This window comes from Podarcis filfolensis (assembly GCF_964270895.1).
Source record: "Podarcis filfolensis genome assembly, chromosome: 3".
Classification (NCBI taxonomy): Eukaryota; Metazoa; Chordata; class Lepidosauria; order Squamata; family Lacertidae; genus Podarcis; species Podarcis filfolensis.
In genome coordinates, this window is record NC_139606.1 from 100,818,939 (window position 1) to 100,836,384 (window position 17,446).

At 46.2% G+C, this 17,446-nt stretch overlaps 1 protein-coding gene across 1 annotated transcript in view; it reads left to right on the forward strand.

Annotated features, from left to right (window-relative positions):
- The first annotated feature begins 251 nt into the window (after window positions 1-251).
- LOC310758766 (ATP-binding cassette sub-family G member 8-like) overlaps window positions 252-17,446 on the forward strand; it is a 71,871-nt gene continuing 54,676 nt past the window's right edge. Inside the window, exons 1-3 of the mRNA XM_083605699.1 lie at window positions 252-450; window positions 2,720-2,837; window positions 4,243-4,277. Of these exons, the coding sequence (XP_083461825.1) occupies window positions 437-450; window positions 2,720-2,837; window positions 4,243-4,277 (167 nt within the window). The 5' untranslated portion in view covers window positions 252-436. The remainder of the gene's footprint in view (window positions 451-2,719; window positions 2,838-4,242; window positions 4,278-17,446) is intronic.

The following is a 17,446-nucleotide window of genomic DNA, read 5'->3' on the forward strand; positions in this document are numbered from 1 at the left end:
AATTAAACATTTTAACTCGGGTAGCAAAAAGCCACACAAAAGCAGAGGGGAAACTATCCGCAGAGTGCGGCAAGTGGGCGAAATTTAAAGAGCAACTTTCCCGTAAAATAAACTGCAATTCTAATCTGCAGCTAAAAAAGAAAAATCGTTTTCACACTACCTAGTTTCTACACACATATTACTTTTTGGCACACGCACAACGCCCTATCGACCTTGCAAGAAGCCGTTTCGCAGAGTGCGGGGAAAGAAAGAAAGAAACCCTCGGAAGCGGACCAAGCGGAAAGCAAGGAGCGCCGCGCGTTCCTGCTCCCGAAGAACTACAACTCCCATGATGCTCCTTCCCGCTAGGCCGCCGGGCAAGGCGCTGTTTCTATGGCGACCGGAGTCCACCGAGGCCTAAGGACAGCCGCGTCGTTCCGGGGACAGCGGGGCAGCGATGCCCGGGGCCAGGTAAAGAGCGGGGCGGTGTGGGGAGGGCTTGTCTCCGCCTCTGCGGCTCCGGCGGGCCTGCAGGCCGCTTTCCCTCAGGAGGGCAGGGCAGGGCTCGCTGTCTCCCAGAGTCCCGGCCCCCAACTTCCACAGGCCGCCTGCAGCTTTCCCGGAGGACGGGGCCATTATCTCTCGACATCCGCACCATGTCTTTCAAAGCGCTGTTATTCCGCTTTAAACGGGCGCCCCAAAAGAGACCTGGGAAGTGTGGTTCGGCTGGGAGACCTACCAGAGCGCCGGGGGTGGGGGCAACTTGGTTAAAATATTGGGAGGGCCCAGGTGAGCCCTGCCCCACATATGTTATTATGAATTATAATACTGAATTATTGTATTTTGCTGGAGGCTGCCCAGAGTGGCTGAGGAAACCCAGCCAGATGGGCGGGGTATAAATAATAATAATAATAATAATAATAATAATAATAATATACAGTATTATTATTATTATTATTATTATCAATCACAGTACACAGTGCACAATCCCCATTTGAACGTCCATGGACGTGGGGTGGGGGTGCTTAAATATTTTATTGGGGCAGGGAGCCAAAGGGTTGCCGGCATCTAGGAGCTGGCTCCTGTGGACCAGAGCTACAGTTCCCATTGAACAATCACTCCTTCTTCCCCGGGAACTCCCAAGAATTGTAGCTCTGTGTGTGTGTGGGGGGGGAATTAGGGGTCTCCTAACACCCTGAACGGGATGCAGGTGGCGCTGTGGGTTAAACCCCAGAGCCTAGAACTTGCCAATCAGAAGGTCGGCGGTTCGAATCCCCGCGATGGGGTGAGCTCCCGTTGTTCGGTCCCTGCTCCTGCCAACCTAGCAGTTTGAAAGCACCTCAAAGTGCAAGTAGATAAATAGGTACCGCTCCGGCAGGAAGGTAAACGACATTTCCGTGCGCTGCTCTGGTTTGCCTGAAGCGGTTTAGTCATGGTGGCTACATGACCCGGAAGCTGTACGCCGGCTCCCTCGGCCAATAAAGCGAGATGAGCGCCGCAACCCCAGAGTCAGTCATGACTGGACCTAATGGTCAGGGGTCCCTTTACCTTTACCTTTACCTTTAACACCCTGAACAAGCTACAGTTCCCTGTCCCTCTCCCCATCTCTACAAAACTCTCAATGGTGGGTGCAGCTCAGCAGTGATTTAATTGTATGCTTGTTTCTTATGGGGGAAAAAATTATTGTCCACTCCACTGATAAGGGGCGGGGGGGCATTATAAAACTGGTATAGGGGGTGCTTTCCAGCACAAGCGCTGCATTCTTTGTAAGGAACCGTCCTGGGGCTGTGCGTAAAAGACATAGGGAAGTGGGTTAACGAACGCGCTTCGTTTCTTTGTACTGTGGGCTCCCGTTCCAGCTGCACAAAATCCAGAGGTTTATATATCCCTCCCTCCCAGTCGCTCAGTCCAGTTAAACAAGAAGCACCATCACAGTTCAAGGAAACTTCCGAGTTAGGCAAAAAGTACTCAAGAGCACAGAGGGAAGCTAATAAGGGACATGGCACAAGGAGCATCCTGAGGACCAGACAGAATGGCCTGGGGCGGGGGGTACAGGTTGGCTCACAGGGTAGAGCAGGCATAGGTAAACTCGGCCCTCCAGATGTTTTGGGACTACAATTCCCATCATCCCTGACCACTGGCCCTGTTAGCTAGGGATCATGGGAGTGTATTCCCAAAACATCTGGAGGGCCGAGTTTGCCTATACCTGGGGTAGAGGTTCCCTGCCCCGTCATAAAATAAATAACTGTAGCTTGTTCAGGGTGCTGTGATTTGTTGAGAGTGCTACAAAATTTCCTGGGAAGAGGGATTGATTGTTAAACCACTCTGAGAATTGTAGCTCAGTGAGGAGAATGAGGGTCTCCTAACAACTCTCAGCACGGCTAATAAACTTCAGTCCCCAGGATTCTTAGGCATAAGTCATAACTGTTTAAAATGATATGATACTGCATTAAATGTAGGGTGCAATTAGGCAGGAATAAAGCATCCAGACAAATATGTATGGTTATAGCAGATGGGGGTGGGGGGATGGGAATCTTGGTACTAAGAAGCTCATGTAAGTACAGAATCTGGAAATTACTAGCTTGCCCACTATACCTGATAGGCTTCCCGTGACTTAAAATCACAAGGCACAATTAGTTTCAGTGAGCGAGAAATGGAGTAAAGTGTGTGGTGTGGGAGCAGAGCATCTTCACTGGAAGGTTGTTTTACATGAGGACTTTTTTTATTTTTCCTTTGCTAGTGACACCTTGTGGGATATTGCTAAAGCGGAAGTTGAAAAAAGAGAAAACCATGAAGACAACACAGATGGTCTGGAATGTTGGGAAAGATCACTATTCTTTATAGGAAATAAAAACGGGGTAACAATCAGTGTTTCATTTCACATTGTTATTATAGATATAAATTAAATAAATTTTGTTTGCATACTAACTGAAATTCTGTTATAGCAACAAGAAATATTTCCTACCTTTCAAAGCTGTACGTACCTAAGTATGAGTAGACGGTGTCCACTTGCAATTTGTTTAATTTACAGTGCTGTTCTAGATTTTACTTTCTTGGGCTCTGTGATCACTGGAGATGGTGACAGCAGTCACAAAATTAAGAGACTCCTGCTTCTTGGGAGAAAAGCAATGACAAACCTAGACAGCATCTTAAAAAGCAGAGACATCACTTTGCCGACAAAGGTCCGTATAGTTAAAGCTATGGTTTTCCCAGTAGTGTATGGAAGGGAGAGCTGAACCATAAAGAAGGCTGATCGCCGAAGAATTGATGCTTTTGAATTATGGTGCTGGAGGAGACTCTGGAGAGTCCCATGGACTGCAAGAAGATCAAACCTTTCCATTCTTAAGGAAATCAGCCCTGAGTGCTCACTGGAAGGACATATCCTGAAGCTGAGGCTCCAATACTTTGGCCACCTCATGAGAAGAGAAGACTCCCTGGAAAAGACCCTGGTGTTGGGAAAGATGGAGGGCACAAGGAGAAGGGGACGACAGAGGACGAGATGGTTGGACAGTGTTCTCGAAGCTACCAACATGAGTTTGACCAAGCTGCAGGAGGCAGTGGAAGACAGGAGTGCCTGGCATGCTCTGGTCCATGGGGTCACAAAGAATTGGACACGACTAAACAACAACAATACTTTTAAGTGCCACTGATTCTAAAGAAAATAGTAGTTAAGTATGTTTAGCCAGGATGGTAATGGTAAAAATATTTGTAACCAACATTATAAAATTAAATAGTGAAACACTGCTTAATTTATTTGTAGAAACTGTAAACATTAATTTTAAAGATAATTTTCAAAGTAAGCTACTTTACCCAGCACCTGCTTTCTTAAAGCATCAATAAATTATATATTGTTGTTACGTGCATTTCATGCATTCATTTTATTTCCATTCCATTACTTAAGCAATTCCAGTAGCAGGCGATCATTTGATCAACCTGTTATTTACAATTACCAATGGCGGATACAAATGGCTAAACTGATTGCTACTGTGATGCCTGTATTTTTAAGTTTCTTGTTGCCATTACTAAATTTGTCACTTCCAATCATTTCTGATAATGGTAATAATAATAGCAGTGTAGATACACTCTGATAGAAAGTTGGCAGCTAACTTTCCTGTAATAAGATGACATATAATTGCCTACATTTGTAATCTTCAGATATTTTATTAGAAATGATTAGAAGAATGCATTACAGCATGTAGAATGATATAATATTTATGCTTTAATGACATTACAATAGTATTCTTTGTTGTTTTTAATTTCTAGGGAAAGACTACTATTATACTGAGGTGCCTTGACAGGTATGTGTTTAAGTTTTGAGAAGTATCTCATATTTTCTGGGTACTCAAAATTCTAAATAACATCAACAGTTTCATTGTTGGAACATACCTTAACAGTGTGCCTTCAAACAGTGGAAATATGTTCCTCAGAACACTTGTCTGAAAACACTTATGATTTATTCTTACCAACACTGTAACATTGCTCTCAGGGGCAGTCCTATCATTAGGTAAAGTGAGGTGGCTGCCTCAGGCAGGTGATGGAATGTATTGGACCTGCTGTTCTACATGGCCCCTTTTGGATGACTCTGGGAGGGTAGCAGTCCATTTGGTAAGACAGAGTCACCCTCCTGACCTTGTTGCTGCAGCTTGCTTGGACAGCGCATAGTGGTGGCGCAGTCAGGCCCATGTAGTTGCCCAGCAGAAGAGACCCACTACTTCTACTGTTGTGCCCAACCTCAGCCTCATTGCTGCCATGCCCAGTCTCATACAGGCAGGTTGCAGTGACAACCATGTTGAGAGGGTGGCTCCATGGCTCTGCCCCACCGCATAGGCCTCTGCTGTGGCCTCCACTACATACTGACTAGAGTGGCGCATCACATCCGTGATCCAGTGTCATTTCAGAGCACAACTCATCATGCTGGTTTGGGCCTATAGTCCTAAACACTTTAAAGAGTGATTATACTCAGAGCTGACCCATGGAAATGAATGCATTTAAGTCCATTGATCTCAGTGGGCCTACTCTGAGTATGGCTTAGTTGGATATTGCTCAAAATTTTCTCCTCCTTTCCCACCTGCTCTGCACCTCATATTTTCTAATGACACAGAATGGGAGACAGGAAAATGGTAAGCCCTCCGGAATCCACCATGCATAGCAGTTTCTTCACCGCTTCATAAGGCTGGCTATGATCTTTCATGCTTCACAGAATTCCTTTTCTCAATATTTGTAATAATTTGTATAGGTAATCAAAAAACACTTTCCACCCAGAGAGGCATTTATGGTGTGGAATTCCTCTCTCTAAAATCTTGTGATATCTTCTTCTCCCTAAAATCTTGTGATGTTTAATAATGCACAGTTTCAGTCACTGGAGGTGAACTAATAGGCGTAGCATAGCATGACACGTATGCTAGGAAGTTGGTGTGCTTTTTAAAATATAAAGTATTATGAAGATGATGGATTTTTCGGAGCTAGCTGACCTAACCGGAAGAGTCCGCGACCAGAAGGAGGAGGAGTATCAGGAAGAGTGGATCAAATTTAATGATTATTTAGTTAAATATGTTAAGTTAAATTAACTGAAAACAGTTTGCAGATACTTAATTGGCTTAGGATTTTATTTATGTTAAGTTGTAATGGTTCTAGGGGTTGCTCGTGCGTAAGTTGCCACCACTCCTGGCTAGGTTACCTGGTTGAACCCTTTCTGTCTGGACAGCCTTTCACTTCGTGGCTGTCTCAGTCGCTGGCAGAATCCGTCAGTGGGCGTTTCTTGAACTTCTTCCAGCAAAGAAGTTCTTTGACGCCAAGTCTCCTCCTACCCTCCCTGCGCGGAAGTCTTCTGCGCAGGGAGGGTGTGGGCAGCGGAGTACCCGTGCTCTCCCCGCTGGTCTCTGGTGAAAAGTCCTGGAGCCTCCTCTCCGATTCCCCCATCTACCCCCCTTCTCCACTGGTGTTACGCTGATTTCCTTCCCCAGCAGATGGGCTGCCTCTCTCCCTACTGGGACCCTCTCCGGCATCCCTCTGGAGCCTTCCCTCCGCCTCTAGCTCCGATGGCAGTTCCCTGACATCCACCTCCCCCCCAGGACCCCCTCCACTCCCGGCCTGACCTTCTGATCCAACCTCATCCCTTTCCTCGGCCGACGATGCGGGGAATCCCCTGAAGGAGCTGTCGCCCTCCTCTGAGGATTCAAAACCCGCTTCCCACCCGCTCCGATCTCTTCCCGCGGGGTGGGCCTCCCAGTCTGATTCTTCTCCCTCTGACACCTCCCCTCCCTCCTCTTCGGAGGCAGGAAAACCCACAAAGTCCTCTTTGTCGTCTGTGGTTCCAAATTCTTCCTCCCAGAATCTCGCTAGTGGTTTTGGTTTATCTGGGAACAGACTGTGGAACTCTTCCACCAGATACCCGTCATTGATCGCCTCAGCGGGGACCCACGTGTTTTCTGACCTGGGTTCTCCCTCCCAAGCTACCAAGTACTCCACCTGGCGCCCTCGCCACCTTGAATCGAGTATTTCTGTGGCTTGGTTGTGGTGTTCCCTCCCTCCCGCCCCGGAAATTCCCGCCCCTCCCTGTACGGTGAGAGTAGGGACCTATGGAACACCGGATGTATCTTCATGCTGTCAGGCAACATGAGCTTGAATGACACAGGGTTCACCTGTGTTACCTCAAAAGGTCCCAGCCGCCTTGGCTGCAACTTCTTGCACCCTCCCTTTAGGGGTAACCCTTGGGTTGACAACCACACTCGGTCTCCCACCCGTATGGCCTCCCCCTCCCGACGGTGCTTGTCTGCCTGCCTCTTGTAAACTTCCTTGGCCCGCTCCAAGTTCATCTTGAGTTGCTGGTGCAAGGCCTCCATTTCTTCCACAAACTGCTCTGCCGCAGGTACACTCCATCCTTCCTCCCCCCTCCCCGGGAAGGCCCTGGGGTGACACCCATAATTGGCCATGAACGGGCTCATTCCCGTGGACACATGTTCAGCGTTATTGTACACAAATTCAGCCAGCGCTAGTTTCTCTACCCTATCGTTCTGTCTCTCGCTGACGTAGCAGCGTAGGTATTGCTGGAGTATACTGTTCGCTCTTTCTGCTTGCCCGTTGGTTTCCGGGTGTCTCGCAGTCGAGAAGCCCACATCGACCTGCAGCAAGCTCATGAGCTTCCTCCAGAACCGGGAAGTAAATTGTTTCCCACGGTCTGAGATGACCCTCGAGGGAGCCCCATGCAGCCTGAAGATGTGATCCACAAACAACCTGGCTGTCTCCTCTGCCGTCACCGCATGCGAGCAAGCTATGAAATGGCACATCTTCGTCAGATCGACTGCTACCATGACTGCTGTCTTCCCCCTTGACTTGGGCAAATCTGTCATAAAATCAATGGACACCACCTCCCAGGGTCTTCCCGGCGTGGGTAAGGGTTCCAGTAACCCTGCGGGGGCAGCCCTCTCCCCCTTTGCCCTCTGGCAGCGGTTGCACCCCCGTACATATTCCCATACATCTTCCCTCACCCTGGGCCACCAGAACTGCCTGGTGACCAGCAGCATGGTTTTGTGCTGTCCAAAGTGCCCAGCTGTTGGGTTGTCGTGGCGTTGTTTGAGTACCTTCCCCCTCAAGGTCTCCCCCAGTACATACAGCGCCCCCTTATAGTACAGTAGCCCTTCCTTTTCCTCAAACCCTCCATGGTTTTCCCTTCTGTCCCGGAGCTCCCTGATTTTAGTTTGAGCGAACACGTCGTTTCTAGTAAGCCCGGCCAGTTCTCGTTTCCCACCCAACGCTCCCCCACACACCCATCGGTTCTCGGGGAACACGTGTCGGATCTCCGGCGGTCCCTCTCCTTCCATGTACTCCGGCTTCCGGGAGAGAGCATCTGCTCTTACGTTTTCCTCTCCCGGCACGTATCGGATCTCGAAGGAAAACTTGGAGAACTCCTGTGCCCATCGAATCTGTCTCTGGTTGAGTACTCACGCGGTCCTCCAGTATTCCAAGTTCTTGTGATCCGTACAAGCCTGGATCTTGTGCTGCGCCCCTATTAACAGATGTCTCCATCAGCGAAACGCCACATAGATCGCAAGCAGTTCGCGGTCATACACCGTATAGTTTTGCTCCGACTTGCTCAGCTTCCTCGAGAAAAAGGCACACGGCGACTTCCGGTTAGCGCCAGCGCTTAATGGCGGATTTCTCCCGGAGCTCCGGGAGAGATCTGCTTCGTAGGTTCGGGTCCTGACAGCTATGGCGGAGCGGGGACCCTCAAAAATCACAGGCGCGTAGCCTGTGAACTGGAGACTCGGCGGGCACCTTTGCGCCCCCCCGACGCTGTGAAATAGCCTTTTTAAAGGCTGCGGATCAGCGGAGGGGTTTTGGAGCGGTGCTGAGAGTCGCTTTCACCCAGCCTGCGAAGCGAAGCCGCGTCGCCATTAGCGGAGAGCGCTGACTTCTTCCGGTAAATTTGGACTAAAAAGAACAACTATCCGTGAGTAGGATTGACTTCTAAACCTAAATTGGACACTAAATTTTAAGAAATTGGGTACCGAGATGGACAAGCACCAAAAAGGAAGTCTGCTTTCCGTTCTGCAGCAAGATCAAAGCGAAAGGCATTTAAGCTGTAACCGCTGGAAAGGAGAGTGCGGGAACTAAGAAATTCAACACCAAGCAAAGAACTCCCTCCCCGAAGGCAGGAGGGGGGGGAAGAAGACTTGAAAGTATTTTCCTGCCAATTTAAAAGAAATTGAGTTATTTACCGCTGCTCTTCTACCTGGGGATCGGACTGCCGGAGAAAAAGCACCGGCTAAGGACTGTTGCTACAAGAAGGTAAAAAAGTATCTTTGACTGACTTTGGCTACTCTCAACTTGAAATATGTATTTTGTTGCAAAGTAAAGATACTTGCAGGACATTATTGATTTGAAACCTCCAGAAAGAGAAAAGAATAATTGAAACGGACTAGAAAGACCTTTGTTTAATTTTCTGGAGAATGTGGGACTAATTAGAAAGTAAAAAACTGATTTTACGCCCTCTAGAGGATTTATAAATTGTTTCAGCAACAAGTGGAGTTTAAAATCTGAGAACTTTGTCTGACAGCATAAGAGTGTGGGAATGACCTTGACTAAAAGACTTTGTTATGGCAGATGGTAAAGAGAAAGAGGATTCACAAGAAGCAACCTTGAGATCTGGCAGACAATACAAAGTGGATCTTTCCAAGCAAAGAAGGGCTTCTGTAACAGGGGCCTCTGGAATCACAGCTGTCTCAAAGGCAAAAGTGAAGACAATGTCTTCAGAAGAATCATTTGCTAAGGTTTTGGAGAAGATAAACGATTCATTGGAGGAACTAAAAAAGCAAGGTGTAGAAACTAAAGTTCAAATTGCTGAAACAAAAAAATTGAAGAAATCTCTGGGAAAATTGATTTAAATACAAAAAGCATAACCGACCTTGGGAACAAAGTGAACTCAAATGCAGAAGCAATTGGGAAACTATTGGAAGATTCATCTACAACACGAAAGATAGCTGAGGAAGCTAAAGAAATTGCAACTGCTGCTGAGGAAAAATTTCCACCAGTGTACAAGAAACTAGATGAGTATGAGCTGGCACTCTCTATGCAGGATATGCAACGTAAGGAGAGGAACCTAAGGATTAGACTTGTGCCGGAAAAGGAAGGAGATAACCTGGTGGACTATTTGACAAAAGAATTTTCTGACTTTTGGAAGCAGGAGCTGGACAAAGAAGAATTTAAGATAGAAAGCGCATTTAGATTGGGAGCAAAGCAGAGGAAGAACAGACCCAGAGACTGCTTAATAACTCTAAGATCAAAGGAGGAGCGAGACAAAATATTGAACCTGCATTTCCAAACAACCCTTCGAATTGAAGATTTTCATATTGAGATTTTTAAAGACATTCCCAAAAGTATTTTGGACGCAAGAGGACTCTACAAAGACTTGGTGACACTGCTGAAAAGGAACTACATACCATTCAGGTGGGAATTTCCCCAAGGCTTGTCTTTTAAATACAAGGGGAAGAAAAGAAGAATAAAGACAGTGAGTGATAAAGACAAGTTCTTGGGAGAACACGAAGAAGACCTACAGAAAGAGACATTTCCAGGACAAGGGCATCCGTCATTGGATACGGACACGGAACCACCGACAGACGAGGAACAAAAACAGGGAGCTGTAGGAGGAAGGGTTAAATAATCCCATCATGGCTTTGCAACTTCTAACCTGGAATTGTAACGGTTTGAACATTCCCAGAAAGAGGAAAAATATATTCCACGCTTTAAAGAAAGACCAATTGGACTTGATTTGTTTACAAGAGACTCATGTGACAAGAGCACATAGAAAATTATTAATAAATAAAAGATTGGGACAAGAATTTATATCTTCAGACAGAGTAAAAAAGAGAGGAGTGGTGATCTATGCAAAAGAAAAGTTGCAACCGAAACAAATCTTTAAAGATGACCAAGGAAGATATCTGGCAATTGAAATTCAATCTCAAGGAGAAAAGTACCTGATAGTGGGAATTTATGCACCAAATGAAGGGAAAGCTGAATTTTTTAAGAAGTTGCATGAAATTCTGATGGACCATATGGATTACAACTTAATTTTGATGGGAGATATGAATGGAGTAGTTTCAACAAATATGGACAAAGCACAAAGACAGGTAATAACAAAAGATGGAAGACTACCAAAGACTTTTTTTGAAATGACTGACAATATGGACTTGATTGACATTTGGAGAACAAAACACCCATTAGAAAGAGAGGGAACCTTCTTTTCTGAAGCCAAAATGACATGGACAAGGATTGACCAAATCTGGGTGACTAGCAGTATGGCGCCGAATATAAAGAAAGTGGAAATCTGCCCAAAAACCTTCTCCGACCATAATGCAGTAAAGATGGTGATGAAGCAAACAACAACTGGCTCTTTCAGATGGAGAATGAATGACAACTTATTCAGAGATGAGGAGATTTGCAAGAAGGCCCAAAAAACTTTGAAAGACTATTTCGAAATTAACTTGAGGTCTAAAGTAGAAAAAAGAATAGTATGGGACGCAAGTAAAGCCGTGATGAGGGGGGTTTTGATACAACAAAATACATTAAAGAAGAGAAAGCAAAATGAGAGGAAGGAAAAAATCTTGGAAAAGATAAAAGAAGGGGAAAAGAAATTAAGATCGAAGCCGAAATTGCAAGAGATTTTAAGAGAGATTAAATTCCATCAAACACAATATATGGAGCTGATGAATCAAGAATTAGAGTGGAAAATCAAGCAAATGAGACAAAAGACCTTTGAATCTGCTGATAAATGTGGCAAGCTGTTGGCCTGGCAAATAAAGAAGAGACAAAAACTCAACACGGTAACAAATATAGAAGTGGAAGGAAAGAACATAAGTAACCCAGTGGAAATTAGGAATTGCTTTCAGAACTACTTTAGACAACTTTATACACAAGGGCCGCAGAAAGAAATGGACATACAACAATTCCTCGAGAAAAATGGGCTGAAAAAGGTTTCACAAGAAAGTAAGTTAATTTTGAACCAGGAGATATCAGCACAAGAAATAGAAGATGCCATTCAAGGCATGGCGTTGGGCAAGTCCCCTGGGCCGGACGGACTGACTTCCAAATACTACAAAGTTTTGAAGGAAGGACTGATACAACCTTTGAAGGAAGTCTGTAACGAGATTATGGAGGGGAGAAGGGCACCCGATACGTGGAGAGAGGCCTACATTACACTTATACCAAAGACAGAGACTGAAAAGACTCAACTTAAAAACTACCGACCCATCTCGTTACTAAATGTGGATTACAAAATTTTTGCTGATATTTTAGCAAAAAGATTGAAAAGAGTTTTGATGGAGGAGATTCATGGGGACCAAGCGGGCTTTCTCCCGAAAAGGCATTTGTCGGACAATGTAAGGAATATAATTGACATTTTGGAAAAGTTGGAAGTGAATATAAACACTAAGGCTGTTTTGATATTTGTGGATGCCGAGAAAGCCTTTGACAACATTTCTTGGAATTTTATGTTGAAGAACCTCCGGGGGATGGGGGTAGGCCAAGGGTTCGAGAATGGTATAGGCGCAATATATTCTGAACAGAAAGCAAAATTAATTGTAAATAACGTGGTAACAGAAGAGTTCAAGATTGAAAAAGGGACACGTCAGGGGTGCCCTATCTCCCCACTACTTTTTATATCGGTCCTGGAGGTTTTGCTTAATATGATTAGGAGGGACCAGTTGGTTAAAGGGATTCAGGTCGGAGCTAAACAATACAAATTGAGAGCATTTGCAGATGACTTAGTACTTACATTGCAAGAGCCAGAAGCTAGCATGAAAAGAGTTTTGGAAATAATCCAAGAGTTTGGTCAATTGGCAGGATTCAAATTGAATAAGTTAAAGACAAAGGTATTAGAGAAAAATTTAACACAGACTGAAAAAGAAAGGTTTCAGAATGAGACAGGGTTGACCGTGGTTAAAAAAGTGAAATATTTGGGTATAAACATGACAGCTAAGAATGTGAACCTATTTAAAGACAATTATGAAAAAACTTGGACAGAAGTGAAAAAAGATTTGGAGATTTGGTCAAACTTAAAGCTTTCCTTGTTAGGTCGAATCGCAGTTATAAAAATGAATGTATTGCCAAGAATGTTGTTTTTGTTTCAAGCATTGCAAATAATGGAAAAAATGGACTGTTTCAAGAAGTGGCAAAAAGATATATCTAAATTTGTCTGGCAGGGCAAGAGGCCCAGAATTAAATTTAAGATATTAACGGACTCAAAGGAAAGAGGGGGGTTTGCCCTGCCAGACTTTAAACTCTACTATGAAGCGGCAGCTTTCTGCTGGCTGAAAGAATGGCTACTTCTTGAAAACACAGACATTTTGGATTTGGAAGGTTTTAATAACATTTTTGGGTGGCATGCATATTTGTGGTATGACAAGGTTAAAGCACACAAAAGTTTTAAAAACCATATTGTCAGAAAAGCACTATTAAATGTTTGGATTAGATATAAAGATCTGCTGGAAAATAAAACTCCAAGGTGGTTGTCGCCAATGGAAGCTAAGGCAGTTAAAAAGTTAAACATGGAGTCGAAGTGGCCAAGATACTGGGAAATTTTGGAAAAGGAAGGGGGCAAATTGAGATTGCAGAGTTTTGAGAAATTAAAAGGGAAGGTGAGAGATTGGCTGCATTATCATCAAATAAATGAAGCGTTTAAATTGGACAGTAAAATTGGCTTCCAGGTGGAAAAATCAAAATTGGAGACAGAATTGTTAGAACCCAGTACTAAGAATTTGTCAAAAATGTACAACTTGCTGCTGAAATGGAATACACAAGACGAAACGGTTAAATCAGCTATGATTAAATGGGCTCAGGACATTGGTCATAATATCTTGTTTGCTGATTGGGAAAAGTTGTGGACCACCGGGATGAAATTTACGGCATGTAATGCTCTAAGAGAAAACATTATGAAAATGATATATAGGTGGTACACAACCCCAGTCAAGCTTGCAAAGATTTACCACTTGCCTGATAATAAATGTTGGAAATGTAAAGAAAAGGAGGGTACATTCTTTCACCTTTGGTGGACGTGCCCGAAGATTAAGGCATTCTGGGAAATGATCTATAATGAACTTAAAAAGGTATTTAAATATACTTTCCCTAAGAAACCAGAGGCCTTTCTCTTGGGCATTGTCGGACAGGGGGTGTTAAAGATGGATATAACCTTCTTTTTGTACGCTACAACAGCAGCTAGAATACTTATTGCGAAGTACTGGAAGACACAAGAACTACCCACACTGGAAGAATGGCAGATGAAGGTGATAGACTACATGGGCCTGGCAGAAATGACGAGCAGAATCCGAAACCAGGGAAGAGAAGCAGCGCAAGAAGAATGGAAAAAGTTTAAGGACTATTTAAAGAAATATTATAAAATTAACGAAAGTTAGAATGATGTTGGACTGGAAAGTAAACGGTTACTATTAGCAAGGGTTAAGACAAGGAGAATAAGGAAGATTAGATTAAATTTAAATTAAAATAAGGGAAGATTTGCTGAGTAATTGATAAGAATTTGGAATACAGAAAAGGGAGGCATGAGGAAGTCGGGGAAGAAAGGTATAAGAAATTAAGATATGAAATGGTACATGTTTTTTTTTTTGTTTGTTTTCGTTTTTGTCTGTTTATGTATTTGTTATATGTCTGTTATTGTTATAAAAACCTTGAATAAAAAATTATTTAAAAAAAAAAAAAAGAGAAAAAGGCACACGGCCTCCAGCCCTGCTTGGCCCCTGGCTGCAAAAGTACCGCTCCAATGGCTTGGTCGGACACGTCGGTCTCCAGCCTCATGGGCTTCTTCAGATCAACGTGCAGGAGCTGCTCTTCCGAAGCAAACGCCTTCTTCAGTCTTTCAAAGGATTGCTGGGCACTTTCTGTCCAGGCGAACTTCTTTTTGCTACTGAGACAATCTGTGATGGGCGCTGTCAAGTGGGCGAAGTTCTTGATGAACTTCCTGTAGAAGTTGCTGAACCCTAGGAACCTCTGCACATCCTTCCGGGTTTTGGGGGCCTTCCATTCCACCACTGCCTGCACCTTGCTTGGGTCCATAGCTAGGCCCTTGTCTGACAACTTGTACCCCAGAAACTCAACCTCTCTTGCGTGAAATTGGCATTTTTCCAGCTTGACCCACAACTGGTGCTTCTGCAGTCTCTTTAGCACTTCCCTGACGTCTCTGACATGTTGCTCCTCATTGTCCGAATAGATTAAGACATCGTCCAAAAAAGCTACGCAGTTCTTGTACAGCAGGGGCCCCAACATGTGGTGCATGAATGCTTGAAAACAGGCGGAGCCCGATTGTAATCCAAATGGCATGACTAAGTACTCAAAAGCCCCCAAGGGGGTGAACATGGTGGTTTTCCATTCGTCCCCCTCCCTTATCCTAATCAAATTGTACGCTCCCCTGAGGTCCAGCTTGGTAAAAATTTTCCCCTGCCTCACCCGTGTTAAAATGTCGTCAATCCTGGGCATTTGGAAGGTCACGTGTTCTGACACCATGTTGACGGCCCGGTAATCCACGACTAGCCTGGGCTGATTAGTCTCTTTTTTGTCCACAAAGAACACTGGACTGCCCCCCACCGCCTTTGATTCTCTTATGAACCCCCTCTTCAGGTTCTTGTCAATAAATTGCCGCAACTCCTGCATCTCCTGGTCAGACATGGCATACAGCTTACCCACCGGCAACTGAGCCCCTGGGAGTAAGTTGATTTGGCAGCCAAAGGGCCTATGGGGGGGGTAGTCTATCCGCCTCCTTCTTGCTGAAGACTTCCTTCAGGTCAGCATATTGTGGTGGCACCTCCTCTTTTGGTTCCACAGCCAGCCCAGCCACCCTGGCCACTGTCATCCTTGGGTTCTCCCCCCCCCCCGACAGTGTTCCAAGCAGTAAGCTGACCCAAAGGTGACTGATCGCTGATGCCATGACACTACTGGATCATGCAGTGCCAGCCAGCTCATCCCCAGTATTATTGGGGGTCCTGCCAGTGTGGCCACGTGAAAGGCGATGGTCTCCGTGTGCCTGGAAACCCTCATTCGCATTGGCAGGGTCTGGTGTGTCACTTCCCCCCCCCCCCAGAAGTTCCCTGCCATCGATGGTGGTCACTTGCAAGGGAAAATCCAGAGGCAGCAGGTGGAGTTGGTGCTCCAGAGCGAAGTCCCTGCTGAAGAAATTGCAGGAGCTGCCTGAATCCAGCAGCCCCTCCACTTTGACTGGGTGCCCATTCGGGAGTTCTAGCACCACTTCTATGGCTATAGCTGCCCTGGGAGGTTCAGGCGGGGGCACTTCTATTAGTTGCTGGCCTGGCTGCTGCCCCCGCTGGTTGGCAGCCAGGCGTTGTCATTTCCCTGCGCCTGCCCTTCCTCCCCCTTCTCCTCACAGCCAGCAGCTCCCACCATCCCTTGCCAGGCCTTTCTTTGAGGGCAGACCCTGGCAAAATGTCCTGGCCTTTGGCAGAGGAAACACTTCTTGGTGGTTTTCCAATCCTTCCCCTCCCTCTTGCGACCTTCACTGGAGTTTGAAACCTCTCTCTCGCGCGCGCCATCTATTTCCATTGGCTCAGCCGCCTGGGAAAGCTGTCTCGGTATTTCAGGAATGCGGTAGTCATGGCATCGTTCCCCTCTCACTTCGCGTTTCTCCTGAGCCCGCGCTTCCTGCCACACTCCAATCGCAAGCACAGCCTTGGTCAGCTGATCCATCGACTGTGGGCGGGTCGCGCGGGACAGCTCGTCCTTCACAGTTGGGGACAACCCCTCCTCAAACAACATTTGAATAGGTTCAGAGTCCAGATCCCACCCGAGCCGGTGGATCAACCTTGCAAAGCGCGACCAGTAGTCTCTAACTGACTGGCTCCCCTGCTTGCACCCCATCAGTTCCCGCCGAGTCACACTTTGCTCCACTTCACTGGAATACATCGCATTCATCGCCTGGAAAAATTTCCTAAGGTCCTTCAAGGCAGCATTTTGCGTCGCCATTAGGGGCCTGATCCATTCGCGTGCCCCATCCTCCAGATGCCCCACAATGTAGGCTACCCTCTCCCCGTCATCAGCAAAGTCATTATGCTGCAGTTCCAAAGCATACTCTATTTCCGTTTGGAACGCATTGTAGTCCTGGGGTTTCCCCCCAAACTTGTGTACCAGCCCCGGTACCTTCCTTGCGATGGGGGTGGGTCTGACCTGTGCATCCTGAGTCCGTCTCTCGTCCAGCCGCGCCGTCAGGAGAGCCACGTGCTGTTCCAAATCTCGGTTCCTCTCTACCAGATTTTGCACTCCAGCTGCTTGCTCCGTCTCTCCGGCTTCCCTGGTTTGACTCATCGTGCTGCCTCTCTGGAGCTGCGCACAAGCAACGTCTGTGACTGACGGATTGCTGTAATGGTTCTAGGGGTTGCTCGTGTGTAAGTTGCCGCCACTCCTGGCTAGGTTACCTGGTTGAACCCTTTCTGTCTGGACAGCCTTTCACTTCGTGGCTGTCTCAGTCGCTGGCAGAATCCGTCAGTGGGCGTTTCTTGAACTTCTTCCAGCAAAGAAGTTCTTTGACGCCAAGTCTCCTCCTACTCTCCCTGCGCGGAAGTCTTCTGAGCAGGGAGGGTGTGGGCAGCGGAGGACCCGTGCTCTCCCCGCTGGTCTCCGGTGAAGAGTCCTGGAGCCTCCTCTCCGATTCTCCCATCTGCCCCCCTTCTCCAGTGGTGTTACGCTGATTTCCTTCCCCAGCAGATGGGCTGCCTCTCTCCCTACTGGGACCCTCTCCGGCATCCCTCTGGAGCCTTCCCTCCGCCTCTAGCTCCAATGGCAGTTCCCTGACATAAGTGATGAATTAATATGTTTAATTCCATAATGTGAAGATTTAAGGATGTTAATATTTAAGTTAAATTTCATAAGAATTTGTCACCAGCCTTGCTTTGCCCCACAACACCCCACTTTGGGGCCTTGTAATGCCTACAGCCAGCAGGAACGCTTCCAACAGAAA